The sequence below is a fragment of the Sphaerodactylus townsendi genome, linkage group LG03, assembly GCF_021028975.2.
Source record: "Sphaerodactylus townsendi isolate TG3544 linkage group LG03, MPM_Stown_v2.3, whole genome shotgun sequence".
Lineage (NCBI taxonomy): Eukaryota > Metazoa > Chordata > Lepidosauria > Squamata > Sphaerodactylidae > Sphaerodactylus > Sphaerodactylus townsendi.
In genome coordinates this window covers 46,393,765-46,415,057 of record NC_059427.1, presented here as the reverse complement: position 1 = coordinate 46,415,057, position 21,293 = coordinate 46,393,765, and the positions used below count along the sequence as shown (strand labels likewise).

At 42.5% G+C, this 21,293-nt stretch overlaps 1 protein-coding gene across 4 annotated transcripts in view; it reads left to right on the top strand.

Moving 5' to 3' along the window:
* The window catches only part of TMCC1 (transmembrane and coiled-coil domain family 1), a 131,774-nt gene extending 124,392 nt beyond the window's left edge, over positions 1 to 7,382 (top strand). For all 4 annotated transcript variants that reach the window (XM_048488593.1, XM_048488592.1, XM_048488595.1 and 1 more), the window contains one exon: positions 2,772 to 7,382. In XM_048488593.1, the coding sequence (XP_048344550.1) occupies positions 2,772 to 3,086 (315 nt within the window). In that variant the 3' untranslated portion in view covers positions 3,087 to 7,382. The remainder of the gene's footprint in view (positions 1 to 2,771) is intronic.
* The last annotated feature ends 13,911 nt before the right edge of the window (positions 7,383 to 21,293 follow it).

Here is a 21,293-nt window from a genome sequence, read left to right as displayed (position 1 = left end):
CCTTGAAGCAGAATTGTTTAATTATCAAGCCATGACTATAAAGAGAGGGAAGAGAGCAAAGAACCCAATGGATCTAGAAGGCTTGTTCATATAAGGATAGCCATGTAAGCCCTGCCATTTTATTCTTGCTATTTTTACCCATCTGCTCTTCCTGATTTATATGAATTTGCTGACTGATATAAGGACTTTTGCTGCCTGTAGTGGAAACAAGTGTTTCTCCATAAAAAGAGGTAAGCCATAATGAAGCTCCTCCACTTGTTTGGGAGCCAAAAGGCTGTACCAGGAGTGTCTTTGAGTATTGTTCCTGGTCAGCTGTTAGCAGGATGTGTCTGTCGTTAAAATGAACGCATTCAACACAGATGTTGAACTAAAAACAGCAAGCTGGCTTTATATGTCTATTCTGCTCATGCAGGAAGCAGCCTATTCTGTTTTTGTTGCCCAAATAAGGAGGCATTTGATGGGAAGGTTTGGTCTGCAAGTAAAGTATTTGAAGCCGAAAGTGTGGGAAATGGTGCCGAGAGAGTTGCAGCTGCAGAGCAAACCTAAGGACCACATGGTGTAGACCACAATAAACCTATTTGTAGTACATTTGCCCAAGTACTGATGCCCAAAGGATCTTTGCAGGGGATCCAAGAAAATGGGAAATTTATTGTGAGGAGCCAGCTAAATGTGAGGCAGCCGCCCTAAATGCAAGAATGTCAGTCAGCCACACATCAACTTGGGGGTGGGGGCATGAGAGTGAGGCAGATTTTGATTTCAGCCAAAGGAGCAACAGGCTGGAGTAGATCAGATATTTTACACAGTGATAAGAAACAAAAACACACTACACAGTTTAGCAACCATAGTCACTTAAAATGAAGAAACAGAACTGCATAAGGAACAGATCTCAGGCAAGAGGAAATGGTTTTCATTGGGGTACAGTCTAGCTCAGGGGTAGGGAACCTGCGGCTCTCCAGATGTTCAGGAACTACAATTCCCATCAGCCCCTACCAGCATGGCCAATTGGCCATGCTGACAGAGGCTGATGGGAATTGTAGTTCCTGAACATCTGGAGAGCCGCAGGTTCCCTACCCCTGGTCTAGCTGAACCACTGTGAGGAGAGCATTCCAAAGCCAAGCCACCAACCCAGAAGACGCTCTTAAGGACCTGAGATGTCCAGCTTCACTAGTGAGCAGGTTCATATCCAGATAAACTTAGAGAAGGATAGGGAGAAGCATGCAAGAGCATAGCAGGGTGATGTGACCCCCCCCCCCCTCATTATTTCTCCCTTTTTTATGCTCCTGCAACTTAAAAAAAGATAGCCATGTTGCTTCCCCCAGCTTTCCCATTCTATCACTGCTCAGTCTGAAAGATCAGGTACCTTCATCATTGATAAGGCAGGAACACTCAGTATCATTCTGCTTTGCATTCATACTAAGCAGAAATTGAGAGATTGCCAAATCTCAGGCTTTAATTGATGCCCTAAAAAGTTACTTGACCAGTTCTGGTAGCTTTCTTCAAAATATGTTAAACATTGATGGGTGCAATCATGACTGAAGTCTTCAGAACTATGAAATGTCACCATTGTGGTCAGGTGTATGAGATGTAAATAGTCATGCAGACAATAAATGTTAGGAAAATGTATTGTCGAAGGCTTTCACGGCCGGATTCAACTGGTTGTGGTGGGTTTTCCGGGCTGTGTGGCCGCGGTCTGGTGGATCTTGTTCCTAACGTTTTGCCTGCCTCTGTGGCTGGCATCTTCAGAGGTGTATCACAGAGGGGAGTCTTTTACACACTGTCTTTTACCTGTGTGTTGCATGTTGGTAGGCTATACTGACTTTTGATCTGGAGAATTTCAGTTTCTCATTGCATTTCCCAAGCTACACTGTTTGTAACAACAGAAACTATAGGCTTTGAAAACTTGAAATAGAAGACCCTCCAGGCTAATTACTGATGGTGAATCATGCCACCAGATTGCTCAGATAACCATTGCAGAGGTGATTACCAGCAAACATTGTGGCTGGAGCCAGCTGCTTATAATTCATTAATTAGATAGAAGTCTAATGTATGCAACATGAAGACACTACTTTTTTTGGTTTCGATAATATGAAACCAGCAGAAGTGATTCACATCCTGTAACGTGTGACTGAGGAACCAGACTCATCATGTCTACATTCCCAAGCATTTTCTTTAGAGGCCATTTCCCATGCTTTGTCACTACCGTAATGTGTCAGTCCCCTGAGGCTTTTTTTTGCACATGGTCCAAATATCAGCAAACTGGCATCCAGGTCTGGTGTTAACATACCCTGAAGTGGGACAGCTGCCAAGGTCCAGGGTCTCTGACAGGGCCTGCTACTGCCCCCCCACACACACACATCCCACCCATTTGCTGGTGCTGCACCACCCAAATGCTTGTGTTGCTACTGCCTCTAGGGAAAGGGCTTCAGGCAGTGCAGGAGGCTGTGAGCATTAGCAGTGGTGGGAGGGTTCATAAGCAGTCTGTAGAGGGAAAACAAGCGAGTGGGAGGCATGTGGAGGGGCGGAAAAAAATGTGGACCTGCGAGGATGGCCTGGGGTCAGCAGAGGTGCGGAGGGGAGGGACCCCCAAAACCTGGAACTGGGCCTGAGCCCATCCATATGTGTCTTATATCCTCTTATGGTCAGTCCTTAGCACTTGGGCAAAAAGCATGATTGGACTTCTCACTGTCTTGGAATATGTAAAGGCTACTGGTATGTACACGAACACAACAGCACACCATGTAATTACTAAACTGCCCTGTTCCGCTCCACAGGAGGCGCTGGAGGCGTGTCAGACCAGGATCTCAAAGATGGAACTGCAGCAACAGCAACAGCAAGTTGTCCAGTTGGAGGGCCTCGAAAACGCCACTGCCAGAAACCTCCTGGGCAAACTCATCAACATCCTCTTGGCCGTCATGGCTGTTCTGTTGGTCTTTGTCTCCACCGTGGCTAACTGTGTAGTGCCCCTTATGAAAACTCGCAGCAGGACGTTCAGCACTTTATTTGTAGTGGTCTTCATTGCCTTTTTGTGGAAGCACTGGGATGCCCTTTCTGGCTACTTGGAACGATTCTTTTCAGCCCCTAGATGATGTCAAGAGGAACTGGCTGTTGCCTCACCCACTCCAGTCTGCTCTGGCAAGTGAGCGCGGCAAAGCTGAGTCAGCAACTCCTTCGTCCACTGAAGTTTTAAAGTGTCAGAGTGTGAATTTGTTTACAGTTAAAATAACATTTTCTCTCTATGAGATGCATTGGCAATAGTATTTTTTAGATTTTATTCAAGAGCTCTTTTTGGCAAAAATCCTGGATAATTTTTATGTAGCATGGTTCTCTTTGGATGCAAATCTTAAGATTCCTTAAGTGTACAAAATAAAATAAAAAACACACACACCAATTTGGAGCACACCAATGGGCGGTTTAAATTGTGGCTCGAACTACTGTACTAAACCTGTTGGAAAGAGGAGAATACGGTTACATAAAGCATAACAAAGATTAATCTAGTGCACAGCCTTGTACAATGGTACTGGATGATCCCATAATGCTACTGTGAAACCTGACCACATTCCATGTCCGAATGTCTAGCTTCAGGGTGGCTTTCTCTAATGGAAGACCCAATACAATGCGTGGAACTCCCTGGATCACTTCCTGAGTTGGCCTCTTCTGCTAACCTGGCTGCCTCTTTTTCTCTGTAAGGCCTGCTAAACTGTTTGGCTAGGTATATGAAGTGGATAAATAATACCATACAGTAACTGCACAGTCGTTCTACAGTATTTTGAAGTAGACCATTAAATACTTTACGCAAAAGCCCTTGGTTGCACTTTTATGGTTTTTTAAAATATGTATAGTCACAGATTTAAAAATCCAAATGGCATACTTGAAGAGTGTAATACTCAAACTCTCAGTGCTTCCTTATTGTTTCTAATAGGATTTTTTATTGTTGTTGTTGTTATTGGGGATTGTTTTTTGAACTTAGGGGCTGGGCGGGGGTTGTCACTCCCTCTCCCTCTTTTTCCCTTAAAAATAAAGAAGTGATGTTCTTAAATGAAGAAACGTATGAATAAGTGTGAGGTGTCATGTCCTGAAACAGTTTTGAGGAGGGCAGGAAGTAGCTTCTCATGACACCTGATCAGAAGCGATTTTTGTGTTATCCTGCGCTTGTAGATGCAGCAACTTGGGGGAAAAGAGATCCTCTTTCTCCCCCCCTCAGTCTTCGCACAGGTTTTTTTCTTCTTCTTTTATAGGGGTCAAGAATTAAAGTTCTTATCCTGGATGTGTACCATCCAGCCTCAGAATATTTTCTTGAGAAGTAAGGATATTCTTGTTTGTGTCACAGAGATAAACAGTGACTTTTTTTCTTTTAAGCAACTGAGAGAGCGAGCTGAAATTCTGTTAGGAGAAACTAAGTTGGTACTTGGGAGTTTCAGTCTAACTTCGTAACCTGTACGATTTTAACTCTCCTGCATGCCAAAGTTGAGGTTGCTGACTGGATGTTGGCTACCTGGTAACTTAGGATTAGTCAAGAAGTGACTCTGGACCTTTTAGGAAAGAGTAAATGCTAAAGGACATGTTAGGTCAAAAGTCTAATTCCTTAGACACACCTGGATTTAACTTATTATTCAAACTCCCCTATAACTGAAACCAAAGTTGCCCTGTTAACTAATCTGAATAATGTTCACTGTTGACATGTTTGTGTTTTGCGCTCATCTGTGCATCTTGTGCCCATACAGTATATTGCAGATAGAGCCCCCTCACACACACACATACAAACCCTCAAGTTGCAATATTTGGTGCAGCTTTACTCAGCTCTGGCTCATACATTACCCAGAAATGAGGCAAATCAGAATCACCAATGGCTTATTTTGATCCCCCCCCCCCCCGTTACTTATCACACTTTCCTCCGTTTCTAACATGCCAAGTAGACACTCCTCCATCTTTTGTAGATGGCTCCCACTGGGGCTCTCAAATCTCACAAAGTCTGCAGTGCTCATCCGCATTTTAGAGAATGGGGCTGGGAGATGACATGAGCCTCTTCTGCTTTTTGGTGACACACGAACTGACTCTAGGATTGCAAGAATATTGGTAGTATTTGCGTGTCTTTACTCATAGTGTCCTGCCTTGATAATGGATTTTTGTGTGTGTGCTGGTTTGTTTTTTGGTAAGCTAACAGGCTATATGTATAAATTCAGAATTAGTTCTTAATTCTGGCTGTTACCGCCATGGAACATTTAAAAAAAAAACCAACCCTGATGGCTGGAATTTAATTATCATAATCCACCTTTAGCCTGTGATCCATCTCAGAACCTAACAATGCCCAAGTGACCTAAAAATGTACAGTAATGAGTCCAGGAACTCTTGTTGTTATGAGGGCTTTATTCTCTAGAATGTTGGTGTTGCCATCTCCTTTGTGCTGATAAACAGGACTTTCTCTTTTGATTGCTAACTGCCAGCAATAGGAAATCTTCCCTATGTCCCCACGCATGATCCAAGCAATCCAACATATCACTTCCATAATCACAGCTCTTTGAATACTCAGGTTCCTCACACTGAAACCTTATGCCTCATTGTCACTGGGTGAATATCAGCTTGTTCTTGTAAGGACATAAACTGTCAGTTTCAACACCCAAGCCAAAAAAGAAACTTTTGTGTTTCCGTAGACTTGCAGATGGAGAATGAATACATTAGCATTCCTGGTACCATTCATCTTGACCAACCATAGCAAGCCTTCATTGATCTGACACCCATTTCCTAGTAGAACTCCAAGCACTGTCTTCCTTCTACTCCCTTTTTATCATGGTACCCTCAAACTAAACAAAAGGGAAGGCTTTGATTGCTGTCTGAAGTGCTTCTTGATGGGCCACTTCTGGAAAGCAAGTTCCTGGCACCATCTTAAGGTGTCTGACTGGTTTAGTCCCACAACTCCATTCTACTAATGCTGGAGCTTCTTGTTCCAGTTCAATGTTCTTTGTGCTGGGTGGAACGCTCCATCATTAGAGAAGATGTAGCCTCACCAGTTGTGCTCACTGTAGTTGTAGATAGGTGTAATCCATGACACAAACCAATATTTATTATAAAACCATATTGTGGTACTTGATCTCAACACACATCTGAAAGGACGCCCCATAAAAATAATTTCTACACTCTTTGACCAACTGTTTACCAGAAAGGAAATGATCGGTAGAACCTTCCTCTCCAAAACTGTTCCGTTGAAGGCCTTTTAGACTGCAATTGTGTCTTGATCCTAAGTTAAACTGTTTGTGCTTTATGTGATATTGCACCTATCAGTTGCGTATCCTAACATGGCTCTTGTGTTTGTCATTTTGCCTTCTTTGCTAGCAGGTTGTTCAGTTTCTGCCTCCTGTTGTGTGAAGGGTTGTGACTGCACCGAACTTCTTAACACATGTTAATTGTTTGAAAATGTGACTCTAGCTTTAAAATTTCCATGCCCTGTGTAAGTGCTGTATTCTTTCTCTGAAACATGAAGCATTCCTGGGTGGCTGTATTTGACAATGAGTGGTGTGAGTGTGTGTGTGTGTGTGGTTTTTTAAACTTTTATTTTAACTGCTGTGGGCCTCTTCAACTTGTGGGATTTGTTTTCTCATACAAGATTTTCTGTAAGATGTTAAGTTCCTCACATGTCATATGATCATAAATAGGGTGAGATGTTAAGTTCCTCACATGTCATATGATCATAAATCAGGAAAGAATGTAGAGCAGGCTGCCTTGCTGAAAAGGGGGAAGTGATATGTTAACACATTTTCCAAGGTTCGTAAATATTTTAGCCCTTTCTTGCTACTTGTCTATTTTTTAAAAATTCTAGATAGCATCTCTTCTGCCACTGCAAAATGATGCGGTGTGCTCGATGACATTAACTGAGAGTGTTCACATCAGTTATTTTGTTGGAAAAACCAATCTGGTGGACACTTACAAATCAGGTTTTGTTGTGGAAGTTGACCTAAGGGTCTTTCAGCTATTGGAGATGGGAAAGAGGGCCATAAAAAGCAAAACTGCCCACCATAAAACTGAAACCAGGTGATGAGTGGGTGTTGATCTTGGCCCGATCACTTGCCAGTTCTAAGAGAGTTCTGAATGTGGCTAGAGTTCTCTGTGTGTCTGTGTGTGTCTGTGTTGTGTATGCCAGGTGGTATCGTGCATTAGTAGGCAACTGACATAGCTGTAAGTGTGGGTTTTTTTTAAAAAAAGTATAAAATAAAAACTCACTTGCACGGGATGAAGAGTACAGAAATGACACTTGTGAACGTAACACTGTAGTTTATAGATCTTTAAGCTGCTAACTGTTGAGAGGGATTGAGATGTGTCTTGTCTGGTAGTCACAGGTTTGTCTGTGACTTATACTGTATATAAAATTAAATAAAGACCTCAGATATTAACTGTTGTGTGAGTTAAGTGTTTCTAAAGGCAGTCTGAGGAGGGGGTTAAGTTCTGTGCATACCAGTAACAGTGTGTTGAAGGATATGTATAGCACTTTTATACATCTGCAGGAAAGAAATACCAGCTTCCCAGCAGCAGCTGCATCACATGACCATTTCTGAGGACAGTATGCTGGCTGAGTGAATATAGTATGTGGGGTGTTCATTCTCTGGGCACATGATGGTCATGTGACTTACTGCATTTCAGGGTTATATACAAAGCTGCCACATCAACAGTCAGACTTTTGATACAACTAGCCAACTACTGACTGGCAATCACTCTCAAAGGTATCAGGCATGCTTTTCCCAAACTGAGGATGCTAGCTGTTTTGTGTTTTTTCACCTGAGCTTTGCAAACTAGTAGACAACAAATTCAAATGAATTTTATTTTATTCATTTGTACCCGACCTTTCTCCCCAGGACATAGCCCAAGCAGCATGCACCATTTCCCTCCATCTTTCTTCACAACAAACATGTGAAGTAGGTTAGTCTGAAAGAATGTGAGCAGACCAAAGTCACCCAGTTAGTTTTCATATCATATGTTGGAATTCGAAGCTGGGTCTCCCAGATACTAGTCCAACACTCTTAATGTTTGCTGCATACAAAGCATGCATTCTGTTACAGAATTGCTTACTGACAGTATGGTTCACACTTCCTACCTTTCACAAACTCTTTGTGTATTCGTGTTTTTGATGAGGAAACTGTACATATTGGGTCAGGATTATTTAAGGAACATGGTACACACAACACCTTGTTAAGAGCCTGGTCGCCCTCACCAGTTGCAGTCAGTGAACTGATGATGTAACCCGAACACACCCCCAAACTCCTGTGACAGCACAATCTTGCCAGAAAATTACTGGGCTGAGAGGTAATGACAGTCCCAAGATTTCCTAGTGAAGTTCATGGCTTCCTATGACAAGTGCAACATCTGTCTAAGAGACTACATTGGTTCTTTTCAGTGGCATCCAAGGTTTTTAGGTCTGGCCATGTGATGAAGTAATTGCACGATCCCTTTGAGAAAAGAAACCTGAAACAGGACCCCAAGGCTCCCAGCAATGGGCAGCACACTTTCCCCATTTTGCTCTTATAGGAAGAAGTGGGTACAAGTAATAAATTAATGGCAGAACATCTACAGTGGATTTTGCACTGCACCAATTAAGCTCAGCTCACGTGGTTTATTTTATTATTTGACTTAACACCCAGCCCTCAGCTAACACACATTTAAAACACAGTCTTGAAACACCATATCAATAAATTAACAATTAAAACATTCAAATGTATAGTAATTACTCAGATGGCAATTTGATAATACGTGACCCACATATCAATCCCAGTTCTCGCCCCAATTTTATAAATCTTGTCAGCTCTTCCCTTTGAGTTCTGCTGACCGAATACAGGAGACTTCAGCACCATGAGAATTGCCATTTACTTCAGTTCTTTTTTAATTAAGTGCCATGAAACCTTGTAATTTAAGAATACCAGCAATTTTTTCTGATCGTAAGCGGATGATCCTGAGAATGTGAGTTTACGTTGGCAAAAGGGTAGATCACATTTTGGGCAAACAAAATCATTTGTTGCAAATATATAGACATCAGAACAAATATGAAGAACAGCACCCCGCAGTTGCTATGTTGGATAGACTGAATATATGAAGCTGCCTTCTGACAAGTGAAATGGCTGGTCCACTAGCTCAATATTATTCTCATGCTTCCCTGTAGTAGAAGTACCAGCATGGTATAGCGGTTAAGAGCAGGTGGATTCTAATCTGGAGAACCGAGTTTGATTCCCCACTCCTCTACCTGAGTGACAGAGGCTTATTTGGTGAATCAGATGTGTTTCCCCACGCCTACATTCCTGCTGGGTGACCTTGGGCTAGTCACAGTTTTTCAGAACTCTCTCAGCCCCTTACAAAGTGTCTGTTGTGGGGAGAGGAAGGGAAAAGAGTTCGTCAGCCACCTTGAGTCTCCTTACAGGAGAGAAAGGTGGGGTATAAATCCAAACCCTCCTTCTTCTACCTGATATTGGTGGAGGAAGCAGAAAACAAAAGAATGTTCACTGGGGAGGGTGAAAGCAACTCTTTCGTATGCTTGAGTCTTGTACTTCCATAAGAATGAGTATGTTATGATGCACCTTCAAAAATCCTCCAACATCATGTCAGAGGCCTCTGGGGTCATATCATTTTCTTCTTTCTGGAGAACACAGAAGATCATGGAAGTGCTGTACTCTAAGAAACCAAAAGTCATGCTCAGCAGGGGCCAGGCATCCCAAATTCAGAAAGTCCTTGATGGCCCCCAAGCCTGGTGGGGGAGGCACCTGGTGGAGACAACAGAGATTGATGCTATCATGGTGAAAGGAGTATGAAGGAGTTGTGCTTGGTTGAGTGTAATTGCAGATTATGCAAGGAGTTTCATATGATATCACAGGGACCCCAGAGACAAACTGGTGACACATTTTGTAATCAAAGGAGGGAACTGAGCTCTTATTTCTGTGGAGCTTCTTTTACATCCTACCGCAACATGCAAGGCTAAACAGAGTGAGAAATGTTCATCTCCATAGTGACAGTAGTGTGGGGGGACAGGGAAGACTGGGGCCTGTAGCCAGCCCTAAATCTCCCTTCAGATCCAAATCAGCATTCCACAAATGTTGTATTTATAGAAATTTAATGGTAGGGAAATCTAGTCATGGATCTTCCACTTTAGTCTGGCCCTCCTCCCCTTGCCACCAGTTCCTTTATATGTTCAATCTTGGGGGAGGGGGGTGCAGATTTTTTAACCCTTCCATTCCCCTCCTTCCACACATTTATCCAGTGGTGTGATACAAAAATTTTAGTAACAGGTTCCCATGGTGGTGGGATTCAAACTGTGTCGTAGCGCCAATGGGGCTGGGTGGGGCACAACGGGGCGTGGCCGGGAATTCCGGAGGTGGGACATTCCTGGGCGGGGCTGGGGCAAGGACGTGGCCGCTGCGCAAGGCCGTCCCCAAGGGAACCAATGCATGCAGTGCATACAGGGCTGCCACGCTGACGCCGGGTGCACCTCCCTGCTAGGACTGCTTCATAAGTCTCCTATGCGCTACTACATGCTGAGAGAGGAGGGGCGTAACTAAGGCAAAAATCACGTGGCAAAATCACCAATTAGTAACCCCCTCTCGGCACACACAAATAATTAGTAACCTACTCTCGGGAACCTGTGAGAACCTGCTGGATCCCACCTCTGCATTTATCCTTGCCTTGCCTCAGCTGGAGAAAGAGAAAGTGGTTTCATTCCATTATCCCGCCACCCCCTTCAGAACTAAACTCTGCTGGCATCCAGGAAGGAAATGGAGCTTTCCTTTCTGCTTCACTTGAATATTCATTTTTTCAGTGTTGTTCACTGTTCATTTAGGTGTGTGTATAAGTATACATAATCACATTCATTTTATGCTATTCACCAGTATTCATATATTCATCTTTAACTGCTAATATTTTCATACATGTTATGCTATTGATAAATACGTTCAGCCTTTTAGCACTTGTATTGTTAACATTATGTTAAATTACTATTTATTTTTGTGTCTAATCTTTATCTTATCTAATCCAAATTAGTCTTTAATGTTTATAACATATTTGTACTCTGTGCATACATACACACATATATTAACCTTTATTGGTATAAATTATAAACATAACAAAAGAAAGAACAACAAATACAATTTTTGCATTACAAAGGGAAGAATCATCCATCAGGATTTATTGTATGCTTCATTGGTTTGTTATATTTTGTGGCGGAGTTTTTGAATGCACAGTGAATAGAAAACAGCATGATTCAAGCAATCCAACATATCACTTCCATAATCACAGCTCTTTGAATACTCAGGTTCTTCACACTGAAACCTTATGCCTCATTGTCACTGGTTCCAAAAGCTGAACATCGATTTAAGTGTACAGTTGAGTCATACAAAATTAGTGAAATAAAGTTCAAAAGTGAAAAATTAATTGGAATCCTTTTTGGAGAGAATTTGATCAAACAAAATTTAAAGTTCACCATTCCAACTAGTTTTGGGGGGGGGGGGGAAATATTGTATTATTTCAGCTGGTGAGCCACCTGCAGCCCTCATTGGGTGAGAATGAATTTGCTACTGTGGTATAGTATCTCCTAGATTAGACTCCTATGATATGGTATGCTATGGTAACTCCTAGATTAGACTGCTGTACTATGCTATATGTGGGGCTGCTCCTTGTCTGAAGGCTACAGTTGGTACAGGATGCTGCCGCCAGTATGTTGGAGTGGGTTGTAAGGGCCATATTATTCCAATCTTGTACTATCTACTCTGCCTCCCAGTTTGCTTCCAAACACAATTCAAAATGTTTATATTGATGTTTAAAGCCCTAAATGACTTGAGAGTCAGTGTACCTTAAGGACCACCTTCTCCCGTCTAAACCTACCTTCTGAAGTCCTGTTTGGGGTGCTAGGTGCTTCTCTGTTACGGCACCTAAACTCAGGAACTCCCTCCCCAGTAAATGCTGCTTTACATTTTTTAATGTGCATTATTTATAGCCCACCTTTCTCACAGGGATTCAAGGCAGATTACACAGAATGAGTCGGTACAGTCAGCCAAATGAGACATTTGAGAAACTGTGCACTAGGATGATACAAGCCAGGAACTTAAATGGTATAACTGAAGCATAATATAAATATTAACATAGTGCATTAAATGGTGCAAAAATTACATAATAGGATCCTACTTACAATAAACTATACACCATAGCATAGACTGCAGTTCCTAATAATTTATACAAGTAAGGCTGTAATCCATTTTGTGCAGTGCAACCCTATTACCTATGCAAAAAGGCTCTCTTAATAATTCAGCTTTGAATGGTTCACTGAAAGGCAGACGAGGGGTAGCCTTCCTGACCTCCTCAGGCAGGTTGTGAAGGTGGGAGTTGCAATGGAGAAAGCACGTGTACAGGTAGTACATATTTTTGCTCATTTGCAGGTTAGCACCTTCAAAAGACCGTTTTGATATTTGCACCTGCAAAAGACCCTTTTGATATTTGCCACCTAGGGATCCTTTTTGGGTAGCAGAAATGTTTTAAATTAATAAATATAACTGATATTTTAAGTAATTTATTGATGGGACTCAAATTCACCTTGATGCAGTGCAACACCAAGAATAGATTATTGATTGATTTGATTTTGATGGTTCGTCATCAGAGTCCTGCTCAACATGGCCTCAAATCAAACAACAAAAAAAGTTGATATAAAAAAATAACAAGCAATTAAAATCAAGGCCCAAGACATTAAGGGCATACAAGTATCCATAAAACAACCCAAACCTGAGACAGATCATTAAAGCTGGAAAGATAAAACTCTAATTAAAAGCCTGGCTAAAAAGATACTTTGTTTGGCCTGAAACCTAAAAAGCAGTAAAAGGTTCCAAGGGTCAGGTGCCACCACAGAAAAGGCCCCTGTCTCTAGTCACCACCCACTTCACTTCTGAATCTGAGGGCGCAGAGAACTTGAGAGGCAGATCTTAGCAAACAATTAATGTAAGAAGAGACTAGTGTGTTTTTTCCCTGCTCTTCCAGGAATCCAGTGTTTCTCAAGTTGCTGTCAGAAAGTATAGGTGACCTCTGTAGAATAACTTGTCATTATTTTAGTTTTCATTGACAAACTTTTAATTGCCATCAAGTCACAGTCCATTTATGGTGACCCCTGTAGAATTTTCAAGGCAAGAGATGTTCAAAGGTGGTTTGCTATTACCTGTCTCTATGTCATGTCCCTGGACTTCCTTGGTGGTCTACTATCCAAATACTGACCAGAGCTAACCCTGCTTAGCTTTAAAGATCTGACAAGCCTGGACTATCCATGTCAGGGATTTATAAACATTGGCACTATGAGACCTCATAAGTTTAAGTATACACACCCCTAGAACCTCTGTGAATTTTTGACTGACTCTGCACCTAAAAAGGAAATATAATATTCAAGCTATATATAATATAATGATGAAAAATATACTCTGAAAATGAACCAGTAGGACTCCCTTGAAATTCCGCCCTCTTGTGGAAGTGCTTTAAAAAGCCTATTCCATGGGAACATTTAACTGATAAAGATAATCTATTAACAGATATTTTCAGGGCTCCATCCATACATTACAAAATCTCTATGTTTTGAGGGTGCCAAGGACTTTATCAAAATCCTCAATAGCACAAGGACTTTATCAGTCCCATCCAAAGGGTGGAGCAAATCCTCCTGTGGAAGTGGCGTGGGGCTGTGCTGGCAGGGGGGAAAATCTGCCAGTGCATGGCTGCTGTAGCCCTTCCTGGTGATGGAACACAGCACTGGACACCACACCAACGTCCCTGCCCCCTTGCTAACTCCACTGGTGTTGTGGGAGCAGCTCAGGGACGTGGCCAGCGGAGGAGTTGATGCTAGTTGGCTTCCACCTCTGCTTTGCTGCCGGACACATTGGTGCCCGGATCCTGGATTTATGCCACCTTTTCAGTGGTGTAAGTTCATGGGAGCCCTATGAAAAGCTTTCCAGCAGTGGTGGGGGTGGGAGTTGCTCCACACATCACTGGAAAGTCCTCCTGGAAATGGTGGGGCGGCATGGCTGAGGTGCCACAGCTGGGCATCCCACCGTTTGGATGGGGCTGTATGTCAAGATGTGTGATAGGAGTTTTTGCCCCCCCCCATTTGTATTCTGCTTGTGACCATAGCAGGTAGGGAGAAACAGTCTGTTCCCACTACTGTTTTTGCATTTCCAAACCATCCAGTTGAGCTGCTTCTGACTTTGTTGTGAAACCTAGGTGTAGCCTCGTAAGTAATGTGATTTTAATAAGTAATGTGATTTTAACAATGGAGCCAACAGAGCTGGGTGTGTGGGAGGCAGAAAACTCCCATCGTACATCTGAAGCAAAGTTCTTGGGCCGTTCCCTGACACACATGAGGATTTTGTAATGTGTGCATAGAAACCCTGATATGATACTGGGAATTCTGTGAATGAAGCTCCCTACAGGGTTTTGTGTGTGTGTCTGAATTTGTTTAAATAGGTAAGACCCATTCCTATTTTGATCAAGACTTGGTGTGCTGCAATGGGGACTTAAAGCAGCAGTGGCGTAGGAGGTTAAGAGCTTGTGTATCTAATCTGGAGGAACCGGGTTTGATTCCCAGCTCTGCCACCTAAGCTGTAGAGGCTTATCTGGGGAATTCAGATTAGCCTGTACACTTCCACACACGCCAGCTGGGTGACCTTGGGCTAGTTACAGCTTCTCAGAGCTCTCTCAGCCCCACCTACCTCACAGGGTGTTTGTTGTGAGGGGGGAAGGGCAAGGAGATTGTAAGCCCCTTTGAGACTCCTGCAGGAGAGAAAGGGGGGATATAACTCCAAACTCCTTATATTTAGGTTTGCAGTTGGGAGTGAAGAGTGAGGTGAAATACACAATGAAAAGGAAGAAAATGGTTACACTGTGGGAACTGCACGTGGGAGTGAAAAGTGTTCAGAGGCCGTACAACACATCCAGCCCTTGCAGCTTGGGGCTCTTCTCTAACTTCTCTGTTCCAACTGTTCTACTGTTGAATCATGTCATCACATTCCACAGTTTCCGTTTTTAAAGAGAGACTTCTGGACTGACTTTCCCCTCGCCCCTTTCTTCCGTAACCCTGTTCAGGATAATGCTGTGTCATACAATAGCACATGGAGCCCAAATCAATAAATCAAACTGACCACTCCTAGAAATAAGAACTTGAGTAGGAATTCATGTTTTAAGAAACATGTGATCTGTAGACAGGCAAAATCTCTCAGCTCAGTTCAGAATGAACCTAAAAGGATTCTGAGGAATGCTGCTTGAACTCTCTAAACCCTGTTTTAAATCAGTTTCCGTTCCACAGTGGGCCATGCTAAACCCGTAGTGTCATCACTAGGAACATGGCCTATCACCTTAACCATCACTAGGAACATGGCCTATCACTCAAGACCCTTCCACATCTCTTCTTAAACATCCTGAGGAAATTGGGTGGCCAGGAAGATTGCTGCAGCATTCATTGGTTTGAGGAAGTATGGGGACTACAATTCCCATGACTCCTGCATAGATATGGGTGTACATGATCAAAGCAGAGTCCAGGCCTTGATCATGAGCCCTAAAGTTGCTCCCCATTAATTTCACCCTTCCTCCCAAAAGCTCAGTGTTTATTACAGACCTGTCAAATAAGTTAGGCTGGCTCAAGATCACCAGTGAATTTCAGGCTTGATTTGAACCTGTCTTCCTAACCTAATGCTCCTTTCTAGCCACGGTATCACACTGGCTCCCACTTAATAAAGCAATCTTTAGAAACAATGACTCCACCAAATATATCACAGCACCTTTGCCTGGTGACATTCTATACAGATCTCGTCATTATGTAAGGTTTTCTTTGGTGCTTTGGTATGTAGCTGGGACCATTCATTCTTTTGTTCAACCTTGGCTTTGGCTGACACCTAGTGGTTAGGAGAACTCATGGCAAATATTACAATATTAGTGTGTGAACATTTTATTTTTCAAAGTAACTCTTTTTTTTTCAACAGAAGAATTTCAAAAGGAGAATGCTGAATGTTCAACAAGAAGTTTAATACTATTTATTAGCCCCTGGTCTAAACAGGGACCTTTCATTGTTTATTCAATATAGGTCTAATCTTCAAAACAGAACAAAGATTGCCTGTATGCCCCCTTTCAACTCCACGAATGTACAATTCTATGATAAGAAGAGTCCTGCTGGATCAGACCAGTAGTCCATCTAGTCTAGCATCCTGTCTACACACACACACACACAAATATATACATGCATGCACAAACATCAGTTTCAAAATGTTTTACATCCAAGTTCTGTAAGTCTGAAATATTTTCCCTGCTATTTTCATTTACTAGAGCTGCTAAGTTGGAAACACCTTACAACAGTATTGCTTTCCAGTATCTGAACAGACAGCAGCAAGAACAACCCTTTTTATAAGGACTAATGTAACTACTTCAGTACCTTTCACTGAGTACAAGAAGCCAGGTCCCTACCGCAAAGGTCTTACAATTTGAAGTTTGCTATAAGGGAAAAGGAACAAGGTAGAGGGTTAAGAGCAGCGGTGGGATCCAAAAATTTTAGTAACAGGTGCCCATGGTGGTGGGATTCAAACAGTGGCGTAGCGCCAGTGGGGCTGGGCTGGGCACGACGGGGGAGGGGCATTAATAATTTCTCTGTTACTGTAAAAAACTTACTGTAAAAAAAAGTTCCTAATTTTCCAGCTGGTATCTTTCTGTCCATAATTTAAACTCATTATAGCAAGTCCTACCGTCTACTGCCAATATAAAATTGACTGCCTGTCAAATACTTAATACTTTCAAATACTTAATTTTGTTTCCAGAAATCAAAAGAAGGATACTTTCCTTAAACAAGGAACTTTACCATATTTCTAAAACATGTTTTTAAAATAGCCCAACAGGGAAAATTATCCCGTTTTCTACCTTCATTAGCCAGCCACATAGGAAACAATAGGACTTTATGATTTTTGGACCTAATGGAATTTCTAACGGAAAAGCAGACCCAATTAGTAACCCGCTCTCGGCACACACAAATAATTAGTAACCCACTCTCGGGAACTGGTGAGAACCTGCTGGATCCCACCTCTGGTTAAGAGTTCACAAAAAAGATGGAATTTGAATGTAATTCAGCACTGGAGGACCAATGTGATGCAAAGGTTAGAATATCAAAAGTAAATGGGGTGTTCCCTTTATCTTGTAAACCAGGAATAGTAGAGAACTCATGGGTTCAACCAGCAGAGATTCAACATAACATTCATTTATTCGTGAAAAGATTCAGGGATGTGAGAAATTGGTTTCAGGTCAAGGGAGCTCAATCAGTCTACAGTTCTAACCAACAAACAGAACTTAGGAAAAGTATGAGACTAAACCAACAGGCACAAATATCAGAGAGGATACCGTTCCATTGTATTGTACACAACCAATGCACAGCACTGACCGTTGGAATACTCAGATTAAAATCCTCTGTCAGATTGTTTCTCAGTGGTGGCCCCTGGCCAATCATTCTTTTCCAGCCAAGACTACCTCACAAGGTGGCTTTGACAAAAAATGGAGGAGATAAGAAGCGTGCTGTCCAAATCTCATTGGAAGAAGAATGGGGTAAAAATGGCTTGGATACTAGGAAACATAACACAACTTCAAAAATTTGGATTTTGATCTATGATGCACCTTTGATCTGTTTCAGTTCACTGGTTTTCTGGTTGATTCAATGTGTTTTAACAATGCGTGCCTTGTCCTGTATGGCAGGCTTTGCTTCTTTAACACTTGTTCCGTATACAATGATAGAGCTGCCATTTTAAGTTCTATTTTCAGTATCTAACATTGATTTGGCCCAACTTGGATTGCCCAGGTTAGCCCAATCTTATTAAATCTCAGAAGCTGAGCACCACCAATCAGAATGCAATGGCAAACCATCTCTGAACATGTCTTGCCTTGGAAACCCTACAGGGTCTCCATAAATGGCCTGACTTCATAGCACTTTTCAACAATGTTGATTTTGAATCCTTGTTTCTTTAGCTGAAACGATGGGGTGGTCACTATTTTTTCCTTTACCCACCTGTTTGTGGATGCTGGTAGGGTAACTAAAGATTAGTTCTGCAGTTCATTGTGAGCAAGAGATCTTTCTTCCCGCCCCCCAGAAAGAACATAAAGCAAAGTCTTCACGGGAAGTGTACCGTGCACGAATGCACGCGGAGAAATGTTTCCTAAGGCAAAATATCCCTGTGCCAGGACAGCTCACAAACCTTGGAAGCAGTCTATATGCCGGAATACTCAGGCATTCAAAATCTCAGTGCCTCAAAATGGCCAATCACATCCTTAGTCACTACGGACCACTCAAAAGACAAAGAGAACCAATCTCTCTTTTATACCAGAATCCCAACAACCCAACTTAGTCAATGACTAAAACCAAGCCAGTGAGCAATCAGAGTTAAATATTTAAAGGATCCTTTTAGTGCTTATAGATGTTCTCTCCAGGACAATGAACTAATCTTCCTTCCTTTTTTTCGTGTGTAACGTGTCCAGCAAGTCAGCTTCCACCACTTCCTTCCCAGCGAGTCATAGCTATTCTTGTCCCAAGGACCAGCTTTTTATCTCTTCTTTAATTGGCCAAAGGTGTTTGTGTAGTGTGAGAAGCTTCCTTTCCTGGCTCATGGGAAAGTTAGCTGTCTTGGCACATTGCAACCCACGAGGATCTTGAGGGATAGAGACCAGAGTTCTTGCATCCTGCATAGATAAAGGGAGGAGTTCAACACAGGGATTAGAAGGAAGTCGCATAGGAAATGTTCCTTTGCCAAAGGCCCAGCAGGAGCTAGAGTTTCCTGTTCCTATAAATTCCATTGACTGACAATGCAGCCCTAAGCAGAGTTAGACCCTTCTAACTTCAATGGACTTCAATGGACTAAAAGGTGTCATTCTGTTTAAGGGGACACTGTAATCCTCTTGCGTTATAGGTTGAAAAAGGTTGCTATGTCTGATTAATGCTTATGATTGTTCTTGAAAATATTTAGTGTTGGTTCCAGAAGGGTGAACTGGATCCTTAGGGCTCTTTCACAAATTGATGTAGAAATAGGCATGTCCACTCAGTATGTACCTGTGTAAACCTGTGGAACCGGTGGACATTGTCTACTTGGATTTCCAAAAGGCTTTTGACAAAGTTCCTCACCAGAGACTGTTGAGAAAACTCAGCAATGAAGGAATAAGAGGGGAAGTCCTCCTATGGATTAAAAACTGGTTGAGAAACAGGAAACAAAGAGTGGGTGTAAATGGGAAGTTCTCACAATGGAGAGATGTCAGGAGTGGTGTCCCCCAAGGATCCGTTTTGGGACCAGTGCTCTTTAACCTATTCATAAATGACCTGGAAGTAGGGGTGGGTAGCGTGGTGGCCAAGTTTGCAGATGATACCAAATTAGGTAGGGTGGTGAGAACCACAAAGGATTGCGAAGAGCTCCAAGCGGACCTTGATAAATTAGGTGAGTGGGCTCAGAAATGGCAAATGCAGTTCAATGTAGCAAAATGTAAAGTGATGCACATAGGGGCAAAAAATCCAAACTTCACATACACGCTACAGGGGTCAGTGCTATCAGTCACAGACCAGGAAAGGGATTTAGGCGTCTTAGTTGATAGTTCCATGGGAATGTCAACTCAATGCATGGCAGCTGTAAGAAAAGGCAAACTCTATGCTGGGGATCATTAGAAAAGGAATTGAGAATAAAACTGCAAAGATTGTCATGCCCTTATATAAAGCAGTGGTGCGACCGCACTTGGAGTACTGTGTCCAGTTCTGGTCGCCGCATCTCAAAAAGGATATTGAGGAGATAGAAAAGTGCAGAGAAGGGCAACAAGGATGATTGAGGGACTGGAGCACCTTCCCTAGGCGGCGAGGCTGCATGCGCTTGGGGACTCTTTAGTTTGGAGAGGAGGCGGCTGAGGGGGGATATGATTGAAGTCTACAAAATTATGCATGGGGTAGAAAATGTTGACAGAGAGAAATTTTTCTCTCTTTCTCACAATACTAGAACCAGGGGGCATATATTGAAAATGCTGGAGGAAAGAATTAGGACTAATAAAAGGAAACACTTCTTCACGCAACGTGTGATTGGTGTTTGGAATATGCTGCCACAGGAGGTGGTGATGGCCACTAACCTGGATAGCTTTAAAAGGGGCTTGGACAGATTTATGGAGGAGAAGTCGATTTATGGCTACCAATCTTGATCCTCCTTGATCTGAGATTGCAAATGCCTTAACAGACCCGGTGATTGGGAGCAACAGCCGCAGAAGGCCATTGCGTTCACATCCTACATGTGAGCTCCCAAAGGCACCTGGTGGGCCACTGCGAGTAGCAGAGAGCTGGACTAGATGGACTTTGGTCTGATCCAGCTGGCTTGTTCTTATGTTCTTATGTTCTTATGTTCTTAACCTTGTGATATATGAAGCATCATATTCAAAAGCTGTCAAGGGCCTCATGATGCCTTTAAGACAAACAGGTTCATTGTGGCACAAATGTTCTGGTTTAGAGCCCACATATTCAGATCCATGAAGACTTATTCTGAGTTGGCATCTTCTGAGGCATTGTCATGGTAAGATGTGTTCGCATCCTTTCAGAACTGGAATGACACATTTCAGCAACTTCACCTTGTTAATAGCCTAGCAGACACTTTCAAGACAACCTGTGGTTTCTGAGCAACTCTTGCAGGATGCAAAAACTGACACCATCTTACCATGACATGCCTCTAAAAATGCCAATCAGGTGTGTGCAAAATGTTAGAAGAAAAAGCTACCAGACCATGATCACACAGCCCAGAAAACCCACAACAGTAAGTTGACTCCAGCTGTGAAGGCCTTCAACAATACAATATACTTCCAGTCTTGACTGAGTCCTAATATGTCAATAGACTTGAATTTACAACTTCAGTAGACTTGAATTTACAAATTCAGTTAATAAATCTAATTTTCAATGTGACTCCATCTGTGGATGCTTCATGCCAGATCCCCATTCCAACCATGGAAGCCTGCAGGATGACCGTGGGCCAATCATTCTCTCTCAACCTAATCAGAGGGTTTGGGTTCCTATTGGAGAGAAAAGTGGGGTGTAATTGAACTAAATAAATAATAAAGCTGAAGATTGGGGAGGCAGATAAAAGAAAGGCTGGTGGGCAGGTGGGAATGAGAGAAGGAAGCAGGGAAAGGGGGGAGGGTATGGGAGCTGCTAGGAAGAGAAGAAGGGGATACATGGGGAATTAAGTGACCCAGGTGACCCTTGGTGGGTTCACCTCTTGTGAAATTTAATTTGCTAACAGATTAAGTTCACAGTTCACAGTCTTTGAACTTGA